Genomic DNA, 14,850 nt, shown 5'->3' on the forward strand with positions numbered 1-14,850 from the left:
TGAAACCTTACTGTTTACATACACTATTGGAATGATTAATGGAATATAATATTTAACACATTTATAAGTTTATAATTCTAAAGTCATAAAACTTATATTAAGTATAGAGCAAAGCTTCATCTGGTAAACTAGCCTACTGTGGCTCTTAAGTGGAAACATCTAACGTATTAAATTTACAAGCCTAGTTTGAAAATGTTAAGGGAATTTAATTGTTGTGAAAGTGTTCTTTAAAAGAGGTTGTTAAACCCTTTTAGACTATACCACAATCATGACTGATGAGGGAGCTCCGGGCAAGCTGAGGGCAAATTATAGGCTGGAACAAGAGCACACGTGCACGCCCCAAGTGGAATACGTGCGATAATCCTCAGACACCCCTGGTTAGCCAAAAACAAAGGAAAGGGTTTTTAAGAGCTTGCCATGGTGATGTGGGAAACAAAGGCAAATGAAAAATTAAATTCCTTTACTGCCCACTGACAAGTCCTTGAGACCAGCAGAGTGACCTCCCTCTAGGAGCTCAGCTGCCTCAAGGATGACACTTTGCTGGGGGCAAAAGAGAACCTTGGCTTAACATTATCCCAACCTTGAGGATCCTGTAAGTCTACTTCCTTCATCTCAATTGCCCCAAGATACATGCTGGCAATCATACTCCAAACTTATGTCCCTCCCCATGTATCTAAAGGGTCTCATGACTGAAGTTTTATTAAACAGTAATAAATGGTGTTTCCCTAGCAACAGCTAGTCCCTCAAGGTCCTGGAAACCTTGCTTCCAAAATTCCTTAGAAACTTACTCTATCTCTGACCCCCTCCCAACCTGAGGGTATATAATGACTTACCTATCACAACCCCAGTTCAGCTCTTCCTACCTATGGGTCCTGTCCCCATGCTTTATTACGATCACCTTTTTTGGCAGGAAAGATGTCTTCAAGAATTCTTTGTTGGTCGTTGGCTCTGGACCACCCCACCATCACCCCAAAACTTCATCAATGACTAAAACCATTAGGGCAACTGTACTTAACTCTGGCAGCACATCAGGGTCAAATAGATATGAATATAGACATATAATTTGCTTCTTAACCATCTTAGGGTAATAAGTTAGATATGAAACCCTTTACTCCCAAATACTTCAGCATGTATTTCCTAAAAACAAGGACATCCTATAACTGCTGCACAATTATCAAAATCAGGAAATTAACACTGACACAATATTATTGTCTAATCCACAGACCTTTTTGAAAATTTACCCACAGTCCCACAAATAAAAAGAAAACAATTTAAATGATTTTTCCTAATCCAACATTCAACCCATAAATTGTGGATTGTCAGGTTTTTCCTTTTTTTCAAGCCCTTAGCTGTTCTCTAGAGATGCATATGTAAATATGAAATATGATCTTGAATCTTGAAATTTGCTTTAAAATACTTCAAGAAAGGAAAAAAAGGAGGTGAATGGGGCAAATACAAGAAAAACATAATGGTGGTAATTGTTGAAGCAGGTGATGGGTCCAAGATGGAGGTTCATTGTACCTTTCTCTCTGCTTTTTTCTGTTTGAAATTTTCCATGGTAAAATGAAAATTAGCTAAGTATAAAAATATTTGATACATAAACCTGTTAGGATGCTGCCCAATTCATGAATCGTTTAATGAAAGTCTTTCAGATCTTCAAATTTACGAGGTTAAATTTTTTAACAAGCTTACCGCTAGAAAATAGTAAGGTCTTATTTGTTTCTGTGCAATAGTTTTTAGTCCAGTTATGCAATAATTTTGCAAGTTATTACCTCAATTATAACTGTTAGCTCAGTTACGCTGTTCTAGGAGTTCATTTAATGATCTTGACAAACCTTTGAGGAAGATCCAGACTTAGTCCCCATTTTACAGATACGCTAAGTAAGGCTCTGAGGTGCCATCACCCACTTAGGATGGATCTGAGAGACCCTGGGGGAGGAATTGCACTTGCCCTGGACGAGTATCTCCGAAGAAACAAACCAAAAACACATTCCGTTTTCCTCTCCACTTGGACCAGTAGAAATTCCAAGGAACAGAGAATGCTTTAAACATTTTGGTACGGGGCGGGATTGGAGCCTCTTCTCCGACCGTCTGTTGGACAAATTCGAATCTGGCTGCCGGATTTGTTCGACTTCTCCCACACCCCGCCTGCCACCTCTGACCCCGGGACGAGCTGTCCCGCGGCGTGCCGAGGGCGTGGCCTGCAATTCCCGGGGAGGGGAGGGCCCTGTGTGTCCTTGGGCTGAGAGGAGAGGTGACTCCGGCCGAAGAGGAGGACGCAAAATGAGGGCCCTGCGGGTGAGGGCCCCCAAGAGCTGGGCCGGGGACCCCAACCCGGAAGCCCTCGCCCCTATAACGAGACTCACTGAACATCCCGGGATCTGGGGCCTTGGAACGTGAGCCCCCTTCAGATTTTGGGACTACCTCCTAAACAGTCTGGGACCCTCAACCCCCCCCCCCCCCTTCTAATCCAAGGGGTTCTGAGACAACCGGGAACCCCCAACATGGCCCAATGCCCCCGTTTGAGCTTCTTTCCTTCATCTAGGCTTCCTTTAACATCTCGGACCTAGGCCCTGGGAACTTAACACCGCTTCCCCTCCCCCTCACTTCTTAGGCAGTATGGAATCCCCACTAGGCACCCAGATCCAGGAGTGGATCATTCCTGGGACCTGGGCTCCTCCCATTAATCCAGGAAACCCTCGCCCCCAAAAACACCCCCGGACTTGGACACGCAATACAAGTCTCCCATCTGCCCCCCTCCCCCCTCTTCCAGGACCCTCTAAACAATCCGGAAACCTCTCAGTCAGACCCTCTAGGCGCGAGCCCTTTTTTCTGGGCTTTCTTGACGGGACCCCTTCCTTTCCTCGTGCTGGCGGTTCGGATCTAGCTTTTGAGACTCTCGCAAGGAATAGAGCCGTCCCAGTGTCGGGCCTCTTGAAAGCCCGACTCTTCACCCCACCCCCCAACAGCTGGACCCCTTCGGGGCGCCCTTTCAGGTGTTTCCAATACCCATCCACTCCCTCCCCTGCCAGGTCTCCCAAGCACTGGTTCGCTCTTTCAGCTCAACCGCCCGGAACGGCTTTGAGAACCGAGTGGCTGAGAAACAGAAAGTCTTCCAGGTAGGCGGAGCGGGGGCGGGCGAAGGGAAGAACCCTGACCCCCAAGCTCGGTCCTTGAGCCGAGTAGGGGCAGCCGGGGAATACAGTCCGCAGAGCAACGTGCACCCCTTTCTCATTGGTCGCTCCCACCACCCAGGCGGACAATGACCTCCCAGTACACTTGAAGGGCGGGGCAACAGACAACATCCTGTATCGACTGACCATGGGCCTGTGTCTAGGGGGTGAGTGCAGGGCCTTGTGGGCCTGAACTGCGCAAGGAGGGATGGGGGGCGGGGGGGGGGGGGCGCGGGGCTCGAGCTGGAGTGAGAAACGGGCTGGTTTCTGGGCTGAGGTCTGGGGAGAGGGCTAGTGACTGGGCAGGGGCTTAGGGAGGGGGATTGGGTTCTGGGCTGGCCAGGTTTGGGGATTGTCCAGGAGTCCACGCTGGCATATAGGAAGGTAGCACCTAGAGCTTGGGCTCCTGTCCCAGGAGCGGGTGTGGGGGGGGGCCAAGGCAGGAATTGTGGAGAAAGCTGGAAGCCTGGTCTGGATCAAGGCTAGGGGATTCTGTACCTGAAGTGCAGTTTAGGAAGGGAGCTGGAGCCTGATCTGGGGATAGGATCCAGGCTGGTGATAAGGAGCCTACACAGGGCCTTCAAAGCCTGAGATGGGGTTCAGGGAAGCAATTAGGATCTCACTCTTTGTCACCATACTCCCTCTCTAGGCACCGTCTATAGCCTGTACTGCCTTGGCTGGGCCTCCTTCCCTCACAACAAGTGAGACAAGAAGCCTGCAGGACCTGAACAAGCATCAATAAATGTGCTGGCTTCTTGGGGAACCCAGCCCAACCGTGGCCTCTGTTTGTATGCCCCCCATACCCATTTTCCCACCAGCAAGGAATCTCTACACTATGGACAGCACATTGTCCCAGCTAGAGGATTACTGCTACTACAAGCCTACTCCTATGATGTCGCTGTCTCTCAGCCCTCCTGAGGGGCTGGGGACCCCAAACAGCACCCCTGGGCTGCCTCTCCGGACCTGGGAGTCTGGGGTTGTGTCCCCTGTTCGACAGGGCTTCTGGACTCTGGGATGGCAGTCCCTCTCCCTGCAGAGGCTTGAGGGTGGGAAGGAAGATACTGAGTTTGGCCCATGACACAACAGAGGCAGAGGCAACTGAGGGCAGACTCACTCAGGACAGAGCAGAGAGGGGGCAAACATGGCCTTGGGGGACAGAGCCAGGGGTGGTACTGAGACCTCCCAAGAGCCTGGCTCTTGCAGCAGAACCAGAGATTGCCCAGGCTTATGGGTCCCAGTCTCAGTCTCCACAGGATCTGTGAGAGATCTCAGCAAGAATGAGGCTCCGACTCAACTAGAATCCAGTATGAGAAAAAAGACATAGATAAGAAAAGGACTAGGAAACATGCAGATCCAGGCCTGGGGACAGACATGGGAGACAGACAAAACCACCCCTGCCTCCTAGGACCTAGACTTCTCTCTGCCCCTGATAGAGACAGAGTCACCACTCAACTCTCAAAACAGGAGGCAGATCTCAGAGACAGCAGCAACTGGGGTGCTTTTATTTCCTCCTGGGCCTGGCAGGCTGAGAGCAGAGTAGAGACAAAGGCACAGGGGCGCCTGGGCCTATTATGGCCTGGAGTTTGGCCGGGGTAGTAACTGTGAACAGGTGTGCCAGAGTGTGTAGGGACTGGAGGGAGCCTCCCAGAACTGAGGGAAGGGCCCTTGGGGTGTGGAAGCAACATAACTGTTGGGTTTGGCACATGTACATGAGAGGGGTTATGGAGTGGGTGTGGGATGGGTGTGCTGGGCGTGGGGGAACCCTTGGAGCAGGGTGTGTTAGAGTGTCTCAGAGCCAGGGGTAACTCAGGGCATGGCACGTCGGGGCATGTCGGGCCCTGACTGTTGACTGAAAAGCCGAGTGCCAAGGGCTGGGGGAACCGAAAGACCTGTGGGCCAGTAGGACCCATGAAGGCGACACTGCAGACTGGCTCAGCCCTGGGAGAGACGGAAGAATCCAAGGGGACTCCTATAGCAAGGCAATGAGGGGGCAGGTCTGGGGTTCTCATTCAGGAATACATCGTCAGCTGCAGCCACTGGGGAGAGAAAGGCAGAGTGAGGAGCAGAGAACGGAATACTAGCAGACACATTCTCTGCTTTGACCCTGGGGTTGTTGGGAAAATAGGAGGGCGGGAGTCCAAGCTCAGAGCTGGTACATGGGGTTGAGAGGAGGGAGTCCCCTGCCAGACACCCACATCCCAGAATGGAGGTTCTTACCTCCTGGATGTTCACTTGAATTTGTCCAGTGCCATCCTTGTCAAGAGATTTGAAGGCACCTAGAGAAGGAAAGGGATGGGGATTTGGCTTTTAGGATAAAAATATACAGCCTGGGTCGGTCAGTAGAGCATGCGACTCTTGATCTTGGCATTCTGAGTTCGAGCCCCATGTTGGGTGTGGAGATAACTTAAAAATAAAATCTTAGGTGGGGCGCCTGGGTGGCTCAGTCAGTTGAGCGTCCGACTTCGGCTCAGGTCATGATCTCACAGTCTGTGAGTTCGAGCCCCATATCGAGCTCTGTGCTGATGGCTCAGAGCCTGGAGCCTGCTTCCGATTCTGTGTCTCCCTCTCTCTCTGCCCCTTCCCTGCTCATGCTCTGTCTCTCTCTGTCTCAAAAATAAATAAAAACATTAAGAAAAAAATTTAAAAAATAAATAAATAAGTAAAAAATAAAATCTTAGGAGTGGCTGGGTGGCTCAGTCAGTTGTGTTTGGCTCGGGTCATGCTCTCACGGCTCGTGAGCTGGAGCCCTGAGTCAGGCTCTGCGCTGATAAGTGCGGAGCCTACTTCAGATTATCTGTCTCCTTCTCTCTCTGCCCCTCCCCCACTTGCATGCTCTCTTGCTCTCTCTCTCTCTCAAAAAGTAAATAAACATTAGAAAAATAACAAAATCTTTAAAAAAAGGATAAAAATATACTAATATATGAGATGATACTAGCACTTGGGGCACCTGGCTGGTTCAGTTGGTGGAGCATTTGACTCTTGACTGCAGCATTTCAGGGGCATGAGTTCAAGCCCCCACACTGGATGTCATTTACTCAATAATACACACACACACACACACACACATGAAAAAAATAATGGCAAGCACTTATTGAGTTCTTACTCTGTGCCAAGCACTGCATAAAGTGCTTTCCATGTATTAATTCATTTAATTAAATTTTGTGAGGTGTCATTTTTTTAATGTTTTATTTATTTTTTGAGAGAAAGAGCATGAGTGGAGGAAGGACAGAGGATTCAAAAGCAGGCTCTGCACTGACAGGCTGACAGCAGAGAGCCTGATGTGGGGCTCAAAGTCACCAACCCAGAGATCATGATGAGCCAAAGTCAGATGCCCAACTGACTGAACCACCCAGGCGCCCAGATTGTCATTTTCAAACAGGGCCAGAGATGTGAAGTAATGCACCCTAGGAACATCAGGATTGGAACCCAGGCGGTGAGCCCCCTCAATAATGGCCTCCATATGACCTGTGCCCCACCTCTGCCCAAGCCCCAGCCTTGCATAAACCTCTAAGGGCCTAGCTCTCCTCCTCTTCCTGCTCTTACAGTCTGGTATGGTCCCCACTCCTGCCCTGAAACCTGACTCATGTTCCCCACCCATAGCCAAACCTAAGCAATCCTGAGCCTACACTGTCTGTGCTCCCTCTCTCATTCACCACTCAGTGATACCCTCAGGTGTCCACACACGTAGTATCCCAGACACTGCACTCACTACAGTTACTATTGCCAATAGCCATTTCTTAAGCCTTCTCATATGTGACTTTTGGAATCATCTGCCCTCATTGTCCATTCCCACCTTCCCCTTCATGTCCCTGACATACCTGCCCCTTTTTCTCTGCCCAAGGTTTTAATGCTTTGCCCTTCCTGGGCTCCCATGAGGCTAGAGGATCTTCCTAAAACCAAATCTGGCCCTGTCCTTCCTCTGTCTAGAACCTGTTATAGCTCTCCAATGCCCCCCAGTAATGTCTGAACACCCCCTGAACGTGACACTCACAGCCCTGCGTGGCCTGACCATGCCCACTGCTCTACTTCCTTTCACTCAGTTCTCTCAGATCCAAGTTCAAATTCTGGCTTTGCAACTTCCTAGCTGAGTGGCTGTGAGCAAGCAGTTTTGCCTCCTTGAACCCCAGGTTCCTCCTCCAGAAAATGGGACCAGTAACTCCCATTTCTCAGGGTAGTCTTAAGGATTCAATGCAATCATGGTCATAAGAGCCCTCACAATCTAGCCCCTGCTAACCCCTCCCAGCCTTTGTCTCTGCACCCTACCCCCTTTCCAGCATTGAGAATGGAATTCAACAAAAAACACCAAAAGCACCTTCCCTTGTTGGCCTTCGCATGAGTTATTCCAAGAGCAACACTTGTCTCCCCTCTACCCCTAGAGTTATTCCTCGTTCCTCAGGCCCCAATTCACATGTGTCTTCCTCCAAGAAGCTCTCTTGGTCCCTTAGTCTGCATCGGGTACCTCTTAGGTTCAAATAGTCCACTGGGCTTCCCCATTCATAAATCTAAACCCACTTGGCCCTGAGCTTCTCCTCTCACGCTCGATCACTCTGCCCTGAGCTTCCCTACCCCGAATGTAACCATTCTGAGCTGTCACTGTCTGGTGATTTGCCTCTCCTCCAGTGGACTGTGAGTGACGTGAGGGTGGGAACTGGGGGTGTTTCGCTCACTGGAGCTGCTTGCCTCAGGGCCAGACTCAGAGAAGACCTCGCCCATAGGAGGTAGAACAAATCCCCACCCAGGAAGAGAGCTGGGGTATATCACTCACGGAACATAGCATCCAGCCTGACCAGGCAGCTGATGAAGTTGTCAAAATCCATGTTCCCTCCTTCATCTGAGTAGCGCCGGATGATCATGTTGTAGAGATGTTCATTCAGGTGGAACCCTGAGAATGGTTTCATTTCTCAGGTGTGAGGCCCACAAGGCCCAACCCACTCCCACCCCTGGGACTCACCCTCAGACCAGCGCACTAGGGGCTGTTTTACCCATCCCCCCACCCAGTCCAACCATGTCCCTGCCAGCCGTACCTGCTGCCTCAAAGGCTGCTGGGAGTTCACTGCTGCCAATGGTACCTGAACGGTCAACATCAAACTGTTTATATATGGCCTGTGGGGACAGGGAGGGAAGAAGTCAACTGAACATTGTGGGGCATGGCATCTTCATGGCTTGAGGGTCTCTATGCTAGGAGTGTGAGGTTACCACGCACCTGCCACTTTTTGATGTTGTTCCACAAGTACTTGAATTCCTGGAAGCCCAGCTTGCCTGTGGTGTCACTCTGGTAGAAGGGTGTTAAGAATAGTGTGATGGTTGTACCCAGAGGCATGCACTGTATGCCATGGAATAATGACCAAGCAGGGGGACCTGGGCTAAAACCCTAGCTCCCATCCCACCCCAGTCATGTCACCTTGGATATGGTTTTACTTTTCTTTTTATCCATACGTAGTTTAGTTCATAAATTTTTAAGATTTTATTTTTTATTTTTTTTTATTTTTTGAGAGAGAGAGAGACAGAAACAGAATGTGAGTGGGGGAGGGGCAGAGGGAGGGAGACACAGAATCTGAAGAAGGCTCCAGACTCTGAGCTGTTAGCACAGAGCCCGACATGGGGCTCGAACTCACAAATTGTGAGATCATGATCTGAGCAAGTCAGACACTTAACCAACTGAGCCACCCAGGTGCCTCAAGATTTTACTTTTAAGTAATCACTACACCTAACATGGGGCTCGAATTTACAACCCCAAGATCAAAAGTCACATGCTCCACTAACTGATCTAGCCAGGTGCCCCTATATTGCTAATTTAAACATAACCATGGGGAATTATATTGAACTTCTCTAAACTATAAATTCCTTACCTGAAAATAGTTGCTAACTCCTCATTTATAAAATTCGTAATAGCAATTCAATTTCATAAATGTCAGGACGTGAAAAACAAGGGTCTTAGAATTCTAAGGAAAGGTGATAATAAACACCCGCTGGGTTTGTGATAAAAACAGAATGAGATAAAGCCCTTAGCTCAGAGGCTAGTATTTGATAAACTCTCAATAACAATGACAGCCAAGATTTTATCAAGTTACCTAACACATGCCAGGCAGTGCTAAGCTTCTCAGGAACATTACTTTTCTCACTAAATTCTTAAGACACTGGCCTACCAGTATTATTCCCCAGTCACAGAGAAAGAAACAGATTCAGAGATGAAAATCTACAGAAGATCACAGTAGCAGCTAATGTGTACAGACCATTTAGTACTAAGTGCTATGCAGTGTGCTAAACCTTTGGGTGGCGCTCCAAATCAGGTGTCACCATAATCATTTACCTCATTTTATAGACAAGCAGACTGAGGCACAGAGAGGCTCAGTAACCTTGTTAAATGGCACAGCCAAGATTATGTAACTGTGCAACACATGTATGTGATCACATGACAATATGTGTGTCTACATTTTCCCTATGTGCTGAGCGTGCACATATCCAAGATCAGCTAATGACTGGCCCATGTGTAAACATGCATGTGTTCCTGTGACCATGCCTTCACATATCTTCATGTATACGGGTATGCCCTTGTATACATGTACATGTATATGGGCACAACTATAACAGTTATAAGCTTGGGTTCTTGGGACACCTGGCTGGCTCAGTCAGTAGAGCATGCTACTCTTGATCTCAGAGTCATGAGTTCAAGCCCCACACTGGGTATAGTGCTTACTTTAAAAAAAAAAAAAAAAGAGGGGCGCCTGGGTGGCTCAATCAGTTGAATGTCTGACTCTTGGTTTTGGCTCAGGTCACAATCCCAGGCTATGCACTGAGTGCAGAGTCTGCTTGGGATTTTCTCTCTCCCTCTGTCCATCTCCTCAGCTCTCTCTCTCTCTGTCTAAAATAAATAAAAATGAAAAAAGGAAGGAAGGCAGGAAGGCAAGAAATAAGCTTGGGTCCTCAAGCCTAAAAGACCTGAGTCCAAATTCCTATCCTGGCACTTACCCTTTACTTATAACTTCAGACAAATGATTGCCTCTCTCTGAGTCTCAGTTTCTTCATCTATAAAATGGACTATAACAATTCTGCCTGTTTAACAGGATGGCTGTGAAGTGCCAGCTGTGACAGGTGATGTTACTATTTATTGCCACATGTCTGGATGTGTGGTAGTGGATGTGTGTTCTGATATATATGCATGTCCACATTGTGGGTATGAAAGCTACACCCTGACTGTCCCAACTGTGCTCCCACAAAACTCCTTCTTCATCCAAAACTTCCTCTAGATTGCCCCAAGGATACATCCATCACGGCCACCATGCTGCGACATGTGTCAATGCCAAAACCATCAGTTTTCAGATCAGGGTCTGTGGGAGACAGGTTGAAAGTCAGAGGCCAGAGGACACAGCTACCCCAGCCAGCACCCATGACTTTAAACCTGCCCTGTGTGTTGACCCCAATCACTCACGTCGGGTTACGACCTTGTTGAGAATGTTCATGAGTTCTGTAGCACTGACCTCCATGTCCTGTAGGGAGAAGCCGGGGATGGTTAAAAGGGAAGAGTGTCATGAGGCAGAATGGGGATTCTTTGGATATTGCAGTTGTTGAGTGTGCATGCAAGGGCAGCCCAAAGGAAGGCATGGAAGTTAGGACAAGGATGGGAGCCCAGGGTTACTTACATCTCCAGCCAGCTGGGCAAAGAGCCTCCGGAACTGCCGGACCTCCTCACTCTCATTGGCCTCAATGTTGGAGTAATGGGTGCGTGGAGGCTGTAGAGGGAGGAGATCTCAGAGCAAGTGGGGGAGGGGTGCCCTGGCCAGAACAGCCCTAGGTGGGAAAGTCAGAGTGGGCTGGGTGACTGGATGATCAAAGGAATGAGAGGTGGTCAGTGAAGAGGGAGTGGATATAGCTAAGACCCATGACTAAATTCGGGGACACAACAAGGGAGAAACTAAATGAGAAGAATTTTATAAGACAAAGGGGACAAGGATGGGTGATGAAAAAGGCCTTGGAGTGAGAAGCAAGGTCTTTGATTGTGGAGGGTGGCTTACCGGAGGCTCTGGGTTGTATTGTGCAGCTGCCTCACTGGAGAGAGGAGTAAGGGAGTTAGCACCAGGGGGCGGGGCCTCCATAGACAGTGCCAGACCCCACGCCCCAACCCTTCAACCTCCCTACCACCACTCTCCATACCTGCCCCCTCTGCCTGCCTCATCTGTCCTTGTCTTCATCTACCCCTATCTTTGCTACCCTGGTTGCACCTGGCAGGAAACCTACAGGCCCGCCCCCCACAGTAGGTCCTGCTCCTGCCAGAGCACACTGCCCTATCTATAGCAGATACCTCAATAGACCCAGCCCCTTTGAGGGCTGCTTCATAGAAGCGCTAACCCAGCTTCCCGGGTTAGCCAACCTCCTCAGGTCCTTTCTGTCTAGGAACCTACTCCATCCCCTGGCTTCCTAAAACCCCGTGTCTTCCCAACATCCCACCCCAGCTCCACGAGTTCCCACCCTTCGAGGGGTGGCCAAGGTTAGGGGCCTAATGGTACCTAACGACAACCTGCTCTACCTCCACCAGGACGTATTTCTGTTTTAATCCAGCCAGTTCCCAGACGGACCCGGCCCCTTCAAGAACATTTCCCCTATCCCATCAGACCTCGGCCTCTTCTGCGTCTACTTCCTCACTGACACACCTACGACGGCCTTGCCTCAACCCTAAGACAAGCCTTGCCCCCATGAAGCCACTCCCAGCCTCATTGGCTCCACCCTCTTAACGTTCGTTTCCAGGCTAGCGGGAAGCGGGCCTCGCCCAGACCCACTAAGCCCCACCTCCCAAAACCCAGCCGCGTCCCATCACAGTATCCCCTCAACTGTCAGACTCCGCCCATGCCAAGCCCCGCCTCCTGAACTGCCATTAGCCTCACTACGGCCCGCCCCCTCGGGAGGGGCCCTCCTCTAACCCCAGCCCAGGCCCCGCCCAGCCTAATTAAGGATGCAGATCAGTCTCCAGACTACCTCAATCTAGGCCGGTGGGACATGCTCCTCCGCCAGGCCCCTCCCCTCCTCAGGCCCCCCCCTTACCTGATGGCACTAATAACCCCGCCCAGGATGCGCATGGCAGTTCCGCCACCGCCTCCGCCTCCGCCTCCTCCGCCGCCGCCGCCGCCGCCTCCTCCTCCGGCCCCGCTGATCAGGCCTCCGATCACATTCCCCAGGCCTCCGCCCAGGCCCCCACCTCCCCCGCCGCCGCCTCCCTTCAAGAACGAGTTAACCAGGAACATGGCTGCGAATTTAGATTCCTGAGGGAGAAAAAAGAGGTCAAAAGGCCGCATCGCCATTGAGCCCGCTCCCTCCCCATAAAAATAGGCATTTCTGGCAGCTGCACTTGGGGTAGTAATATGAGGCCTCCGGGCGGGAACTTATCCTCCCGCTGGGACTTGAAGGTCCATTTGGGATGGGGTCTGGGCTTCCGGAGGAAGGTAGTTCTCGGAGGAGTGGGATAGGGAAGGAGGATCTTGAAATCCCCTCGGGGTCTAAAGGATCTCTGTCTGGCTTGAAGGACCCTGGACTGAGTCTATGCATAGGCATCATTAAGGGTAGAGGTCCCGGTTCTGGTGGGGTTCTCAAGATGAGGGCCACAAGTTTGACGTGTCTGGCCACTCGAATCTGAGACTTGAGCCTCAGAACTGGACTTCGGGATCTTGGGCGGGTCAGGGGCGCGGATCAGAGATTCCCGACCCGGAGGCTTCCGGGTCAGGGTTTAGGAAATCCAGAATGTGCGCTTGAGGGTTTAGGTATTCCCAGGAGAGGGATTACAGTGTCACCGCTGGTTCTGTGGGCTCGGGTCAAAATTGTGGATGTGAATCCCGGGGCCCGGGATAACAGGGTTCCCATTAGAATTGGGAGCACGGATCTAAGTAAGGATCGTGGTTCTGGAGATCCCACCCTGATCAGAATTTGTGGGGTACCTCTCAAATCCAAGGGCTCGTATTTTAGATCCTAAAACTGAGGGTGGAAAAGTCCCCGGGGCGGGATAGGGATCGGACAGACTGGGGCTTCAAGTTTGAGATCATGGGTCTGGGAGACCCCTGAGGCCGAGATTTAAGGGTCTCGTGGAATCTGGGGCCGCAAGGGCCGGGATTACAGAGCACAGGGATAATCCAAATCGGGCGCTCACCGCCTAGCTCACACGTCCGCGGGTCCGTTCGCCTGTGCTGCTCCCGGGCCTCCGGCCGCGTCCGGCTCCGTAGGGCGGGGCTCGTGACTCAGGCGGCCTGGACCGTGTAAAGCACTGCGGCGTGGCCAAGCATGCATCCGCGCGGTCCTAGCGCCGGCATTGAAGCTGCGCGTGCGTGATCCGGATCCGCCTCACGTAATGAGAGGCGGCGGCCACAGCTCCGCCCTGCTGGTTTCCAGGACGGTGGGTTCCGTCCCCGCCCTGGCTTCACAGCTCTGAGGTCTTACCCTAGTCTCCGGCTCTGTTGAAGAAATCCGGGGGGATTGCAGTCACCGTGCCCGAGATCACACCCTAGTGTTGCAGTGTGAGTTTTCGCCCCAAAGCCAGCCTCCACGCGGCCACGGGTGCGATTTTCGGTCCGCTGGAAAAGGGACTCTAGCACTCGGCTCCTAGCCTTGTCGCGACAAAACATCCGGAGACCCTGAGTTTTGTATGGCCCACAGCCCGGGGACAAGCGCCCGCATTTGGTGTAGGGGCTAGGGCTCGCCCGGGACCCTGCAGCAGCCCGGATGGCGGTCAGTCGTGCGGGTAGGACTTTGCCGCCTGCAAAAGCTGCCTCTGCCTCCTCCAACCCCGCACCCTCTTATCCCGAGTCACGGTCACCAAGTGTCGCCTCATTCTTCCCATCTCTAAAGAGGGGCCCGGGCACAGGAAGAGTCCCTCTGGCCACGTCTTGGCTTTTGAGGCTAGATGTTCCCAAGAGCGGGTTAAGAGTGAGAGGTGGGGGGAATGCAGAAGCTGGCCGGGAAAATAGCGACTGAAGTCTCCTTTGGTGACCTTTCTCAGGCTCCAACCTCCAACTTTCAGGGCTACTCAGATGGAGTTTAATCCCAAGTCTAGCGTTTAGAATCTCCCCTGGAGTCTGGCTTAGCTTGAGTTTGAATCCTGACTCTGCCATTTCCTAACGGATCCTTTGGGCTCTGAGCAAGGATTTTATTTTTTTTAAGGATTTTTTTAATCTTTAAAATCTTTAATGATTTTAAATCTTTAATCTTTAAAATGAGTAAAAGTGTTCCCAAGCTCCCTTCGGAATTAAGTGGCTAAACGCTTAGTAAAGAGTAATTTTGTGTGTCTGTACCCATGCTGTTCCCTCCTGTAGCCCACCTGGATTCCTCAGGTGGTTGACTGACTCATCTTAAGACAACACTGATAAAAATACAGGCCAAGCACTCTCCTAAGCACTTTATGTATATCTTCATATGCCTTCATAACAGTCCTATGGAATGGGTGAATTCAGTATTTCCATTTTACAAAGAAATAAACTGAGCATAAACTCCCTAGCCTGTAACCTTAACCACTACCTTAATGTATTTGACTCTTCTGTAATATAATTAATATTGGGGCGCCTAGCTGGCTGAGTTGGAAGAGCCTGTAACTCTTGATCTCGGGGTCATGAGTTTGAGCCCCACACTGGGTGTAGAGATTACTAAAAAAAAATAAAATAAATAATGTAATTAATAGGATAATATCTCAGATAACAAGATC

At 50.5% G+C, this 14,850-nt stretch overlaps 2 protein-coding genes across 2 annotated transcripts; one reads left to right on the top strand and one right to left on the bottom strand.

Moving 5' to 3' along the window:
* The first annotated feature begins 2,185 nt into the window (after positions 1 to 2,185).
* On the top strand, positions 2,186 to 3,940 carry LOC109251497 (cytochrome c oxidase subunit 7A1, mitochondrial). Its single transcript, XM_019423247.2, has 4 exons — positions 2,186 to 2,298; positions 3,033 to 3,119; positions 3,256 to 3,340; positions 3,823 to 3,940. The coding sequence occupies exons 1-4, from the start codon at positions 2,284 to 2,286 to the stop codon at positions 3,876 to 3,878; spliced, it is 243 nt and encodes an 80-aa protein (XP_019278792.1). The 5' UTR covers positions 2,186 to 2,283; the 3' UTR covers positions 3,879 to 3,940.
* Positions 3,941 to 4,647: 707 nt separating this feature from the next.
* CAPNS1 (calpain small subunit 1) lies at positions 4,648 to 13,436 on the bottom strand. The gene is made up of 11 exons (XM_053906424.1): positions 13,306 to 13,436; positions 12,210 to 12,427; positions 11,186 to 11,219; positions 10,814 to 10,903; positions 10,603 to 10,660; positions 10,437 to 10,501; positions 8,377 to 8,445; positions 8,198 to 8,276; positions 7,939 to 8,055; positions 5,391 to 5,449; positions 4,648 to 5,209 (listed from the first exon to the last, which is right to left on the bottom strand). Exons 2-11 carry the CDS (start codon positions 12,407 to 12,409, stop codon positions 5,183 to 5,185), a joined length of 798 nt encoding a protein of 265 aa, XP_053762399.1. The 5' UTR covers positions 12,410 to 12,427; positions 13,306 to 13,436; the 3' UTR covers positions 4,648 to 5,182.
* Between the last annotated feature and the right edge of the window lie 1,414 nt (positions 13,437 to 14,850).

Source organism: Panthera pardus, unplaced genomic scaffold, assembly GCF_024362965.1.
Source record: "Panthera pardus isolate Hobbes unplaced genomic scaffold, ASM2436296v1 HiC_scaffold_18, whole genome shotgun sequence".
In the NCBI taxonomy this organism is placed as follows: Eukaryota; Metazoa; Chordata; class Mammalia; order Carnivora; family Felidae; genus Panthera; species Panthera pardus.

What these genes read in the sequence shown, in the direction of transcription:
- CAPNS1 (XM_053906424.1), bottom strand. Translation starts at nt 12,409, where the DNA reads ATGTTCCTGGTTAACTCGTTCTTGAAGGGAGGCGGCGGCGGGGGAGGT. An exon ending in AATACAACCCAGAGCCTCCG is followed by an intron (nt 10,904 to 11,185) that starts GTAAGCCACCCT and finishes CTCCCTCTACAG; the next exon opens with CCTCCACGCACCCATTACTC. An exon ending in CAACAAGGTCGTAACCCGAC is followed by an intron (nt 10,502 to 10,602) that starts GTGAGTGATTGG and finishes TGTCTCCCACAG; the next exon opens with ACCCTGATCTGAAAACTGAT.
- LOC109251497 (XM_019423247.2), top strand. An exon ending in AGAAACAGAAAGTCTTCCAG is followed by an intron (nt 3,120 to 3,255) that starts GTAGGCGGAGCG and finishes CCCACCACCCAG; the next exon opens with GCGGACAATGACCTCCCAGT. An exon ending in CATGGGCCTGTGTCTAGGGG is followed by an intron (nt 3,341 to 3,822) that starts GTGAGTGCAGGG and finishes CTCCCTCTCTAG; the next exon opens with GCACCGTCTATAGCCTGTAC.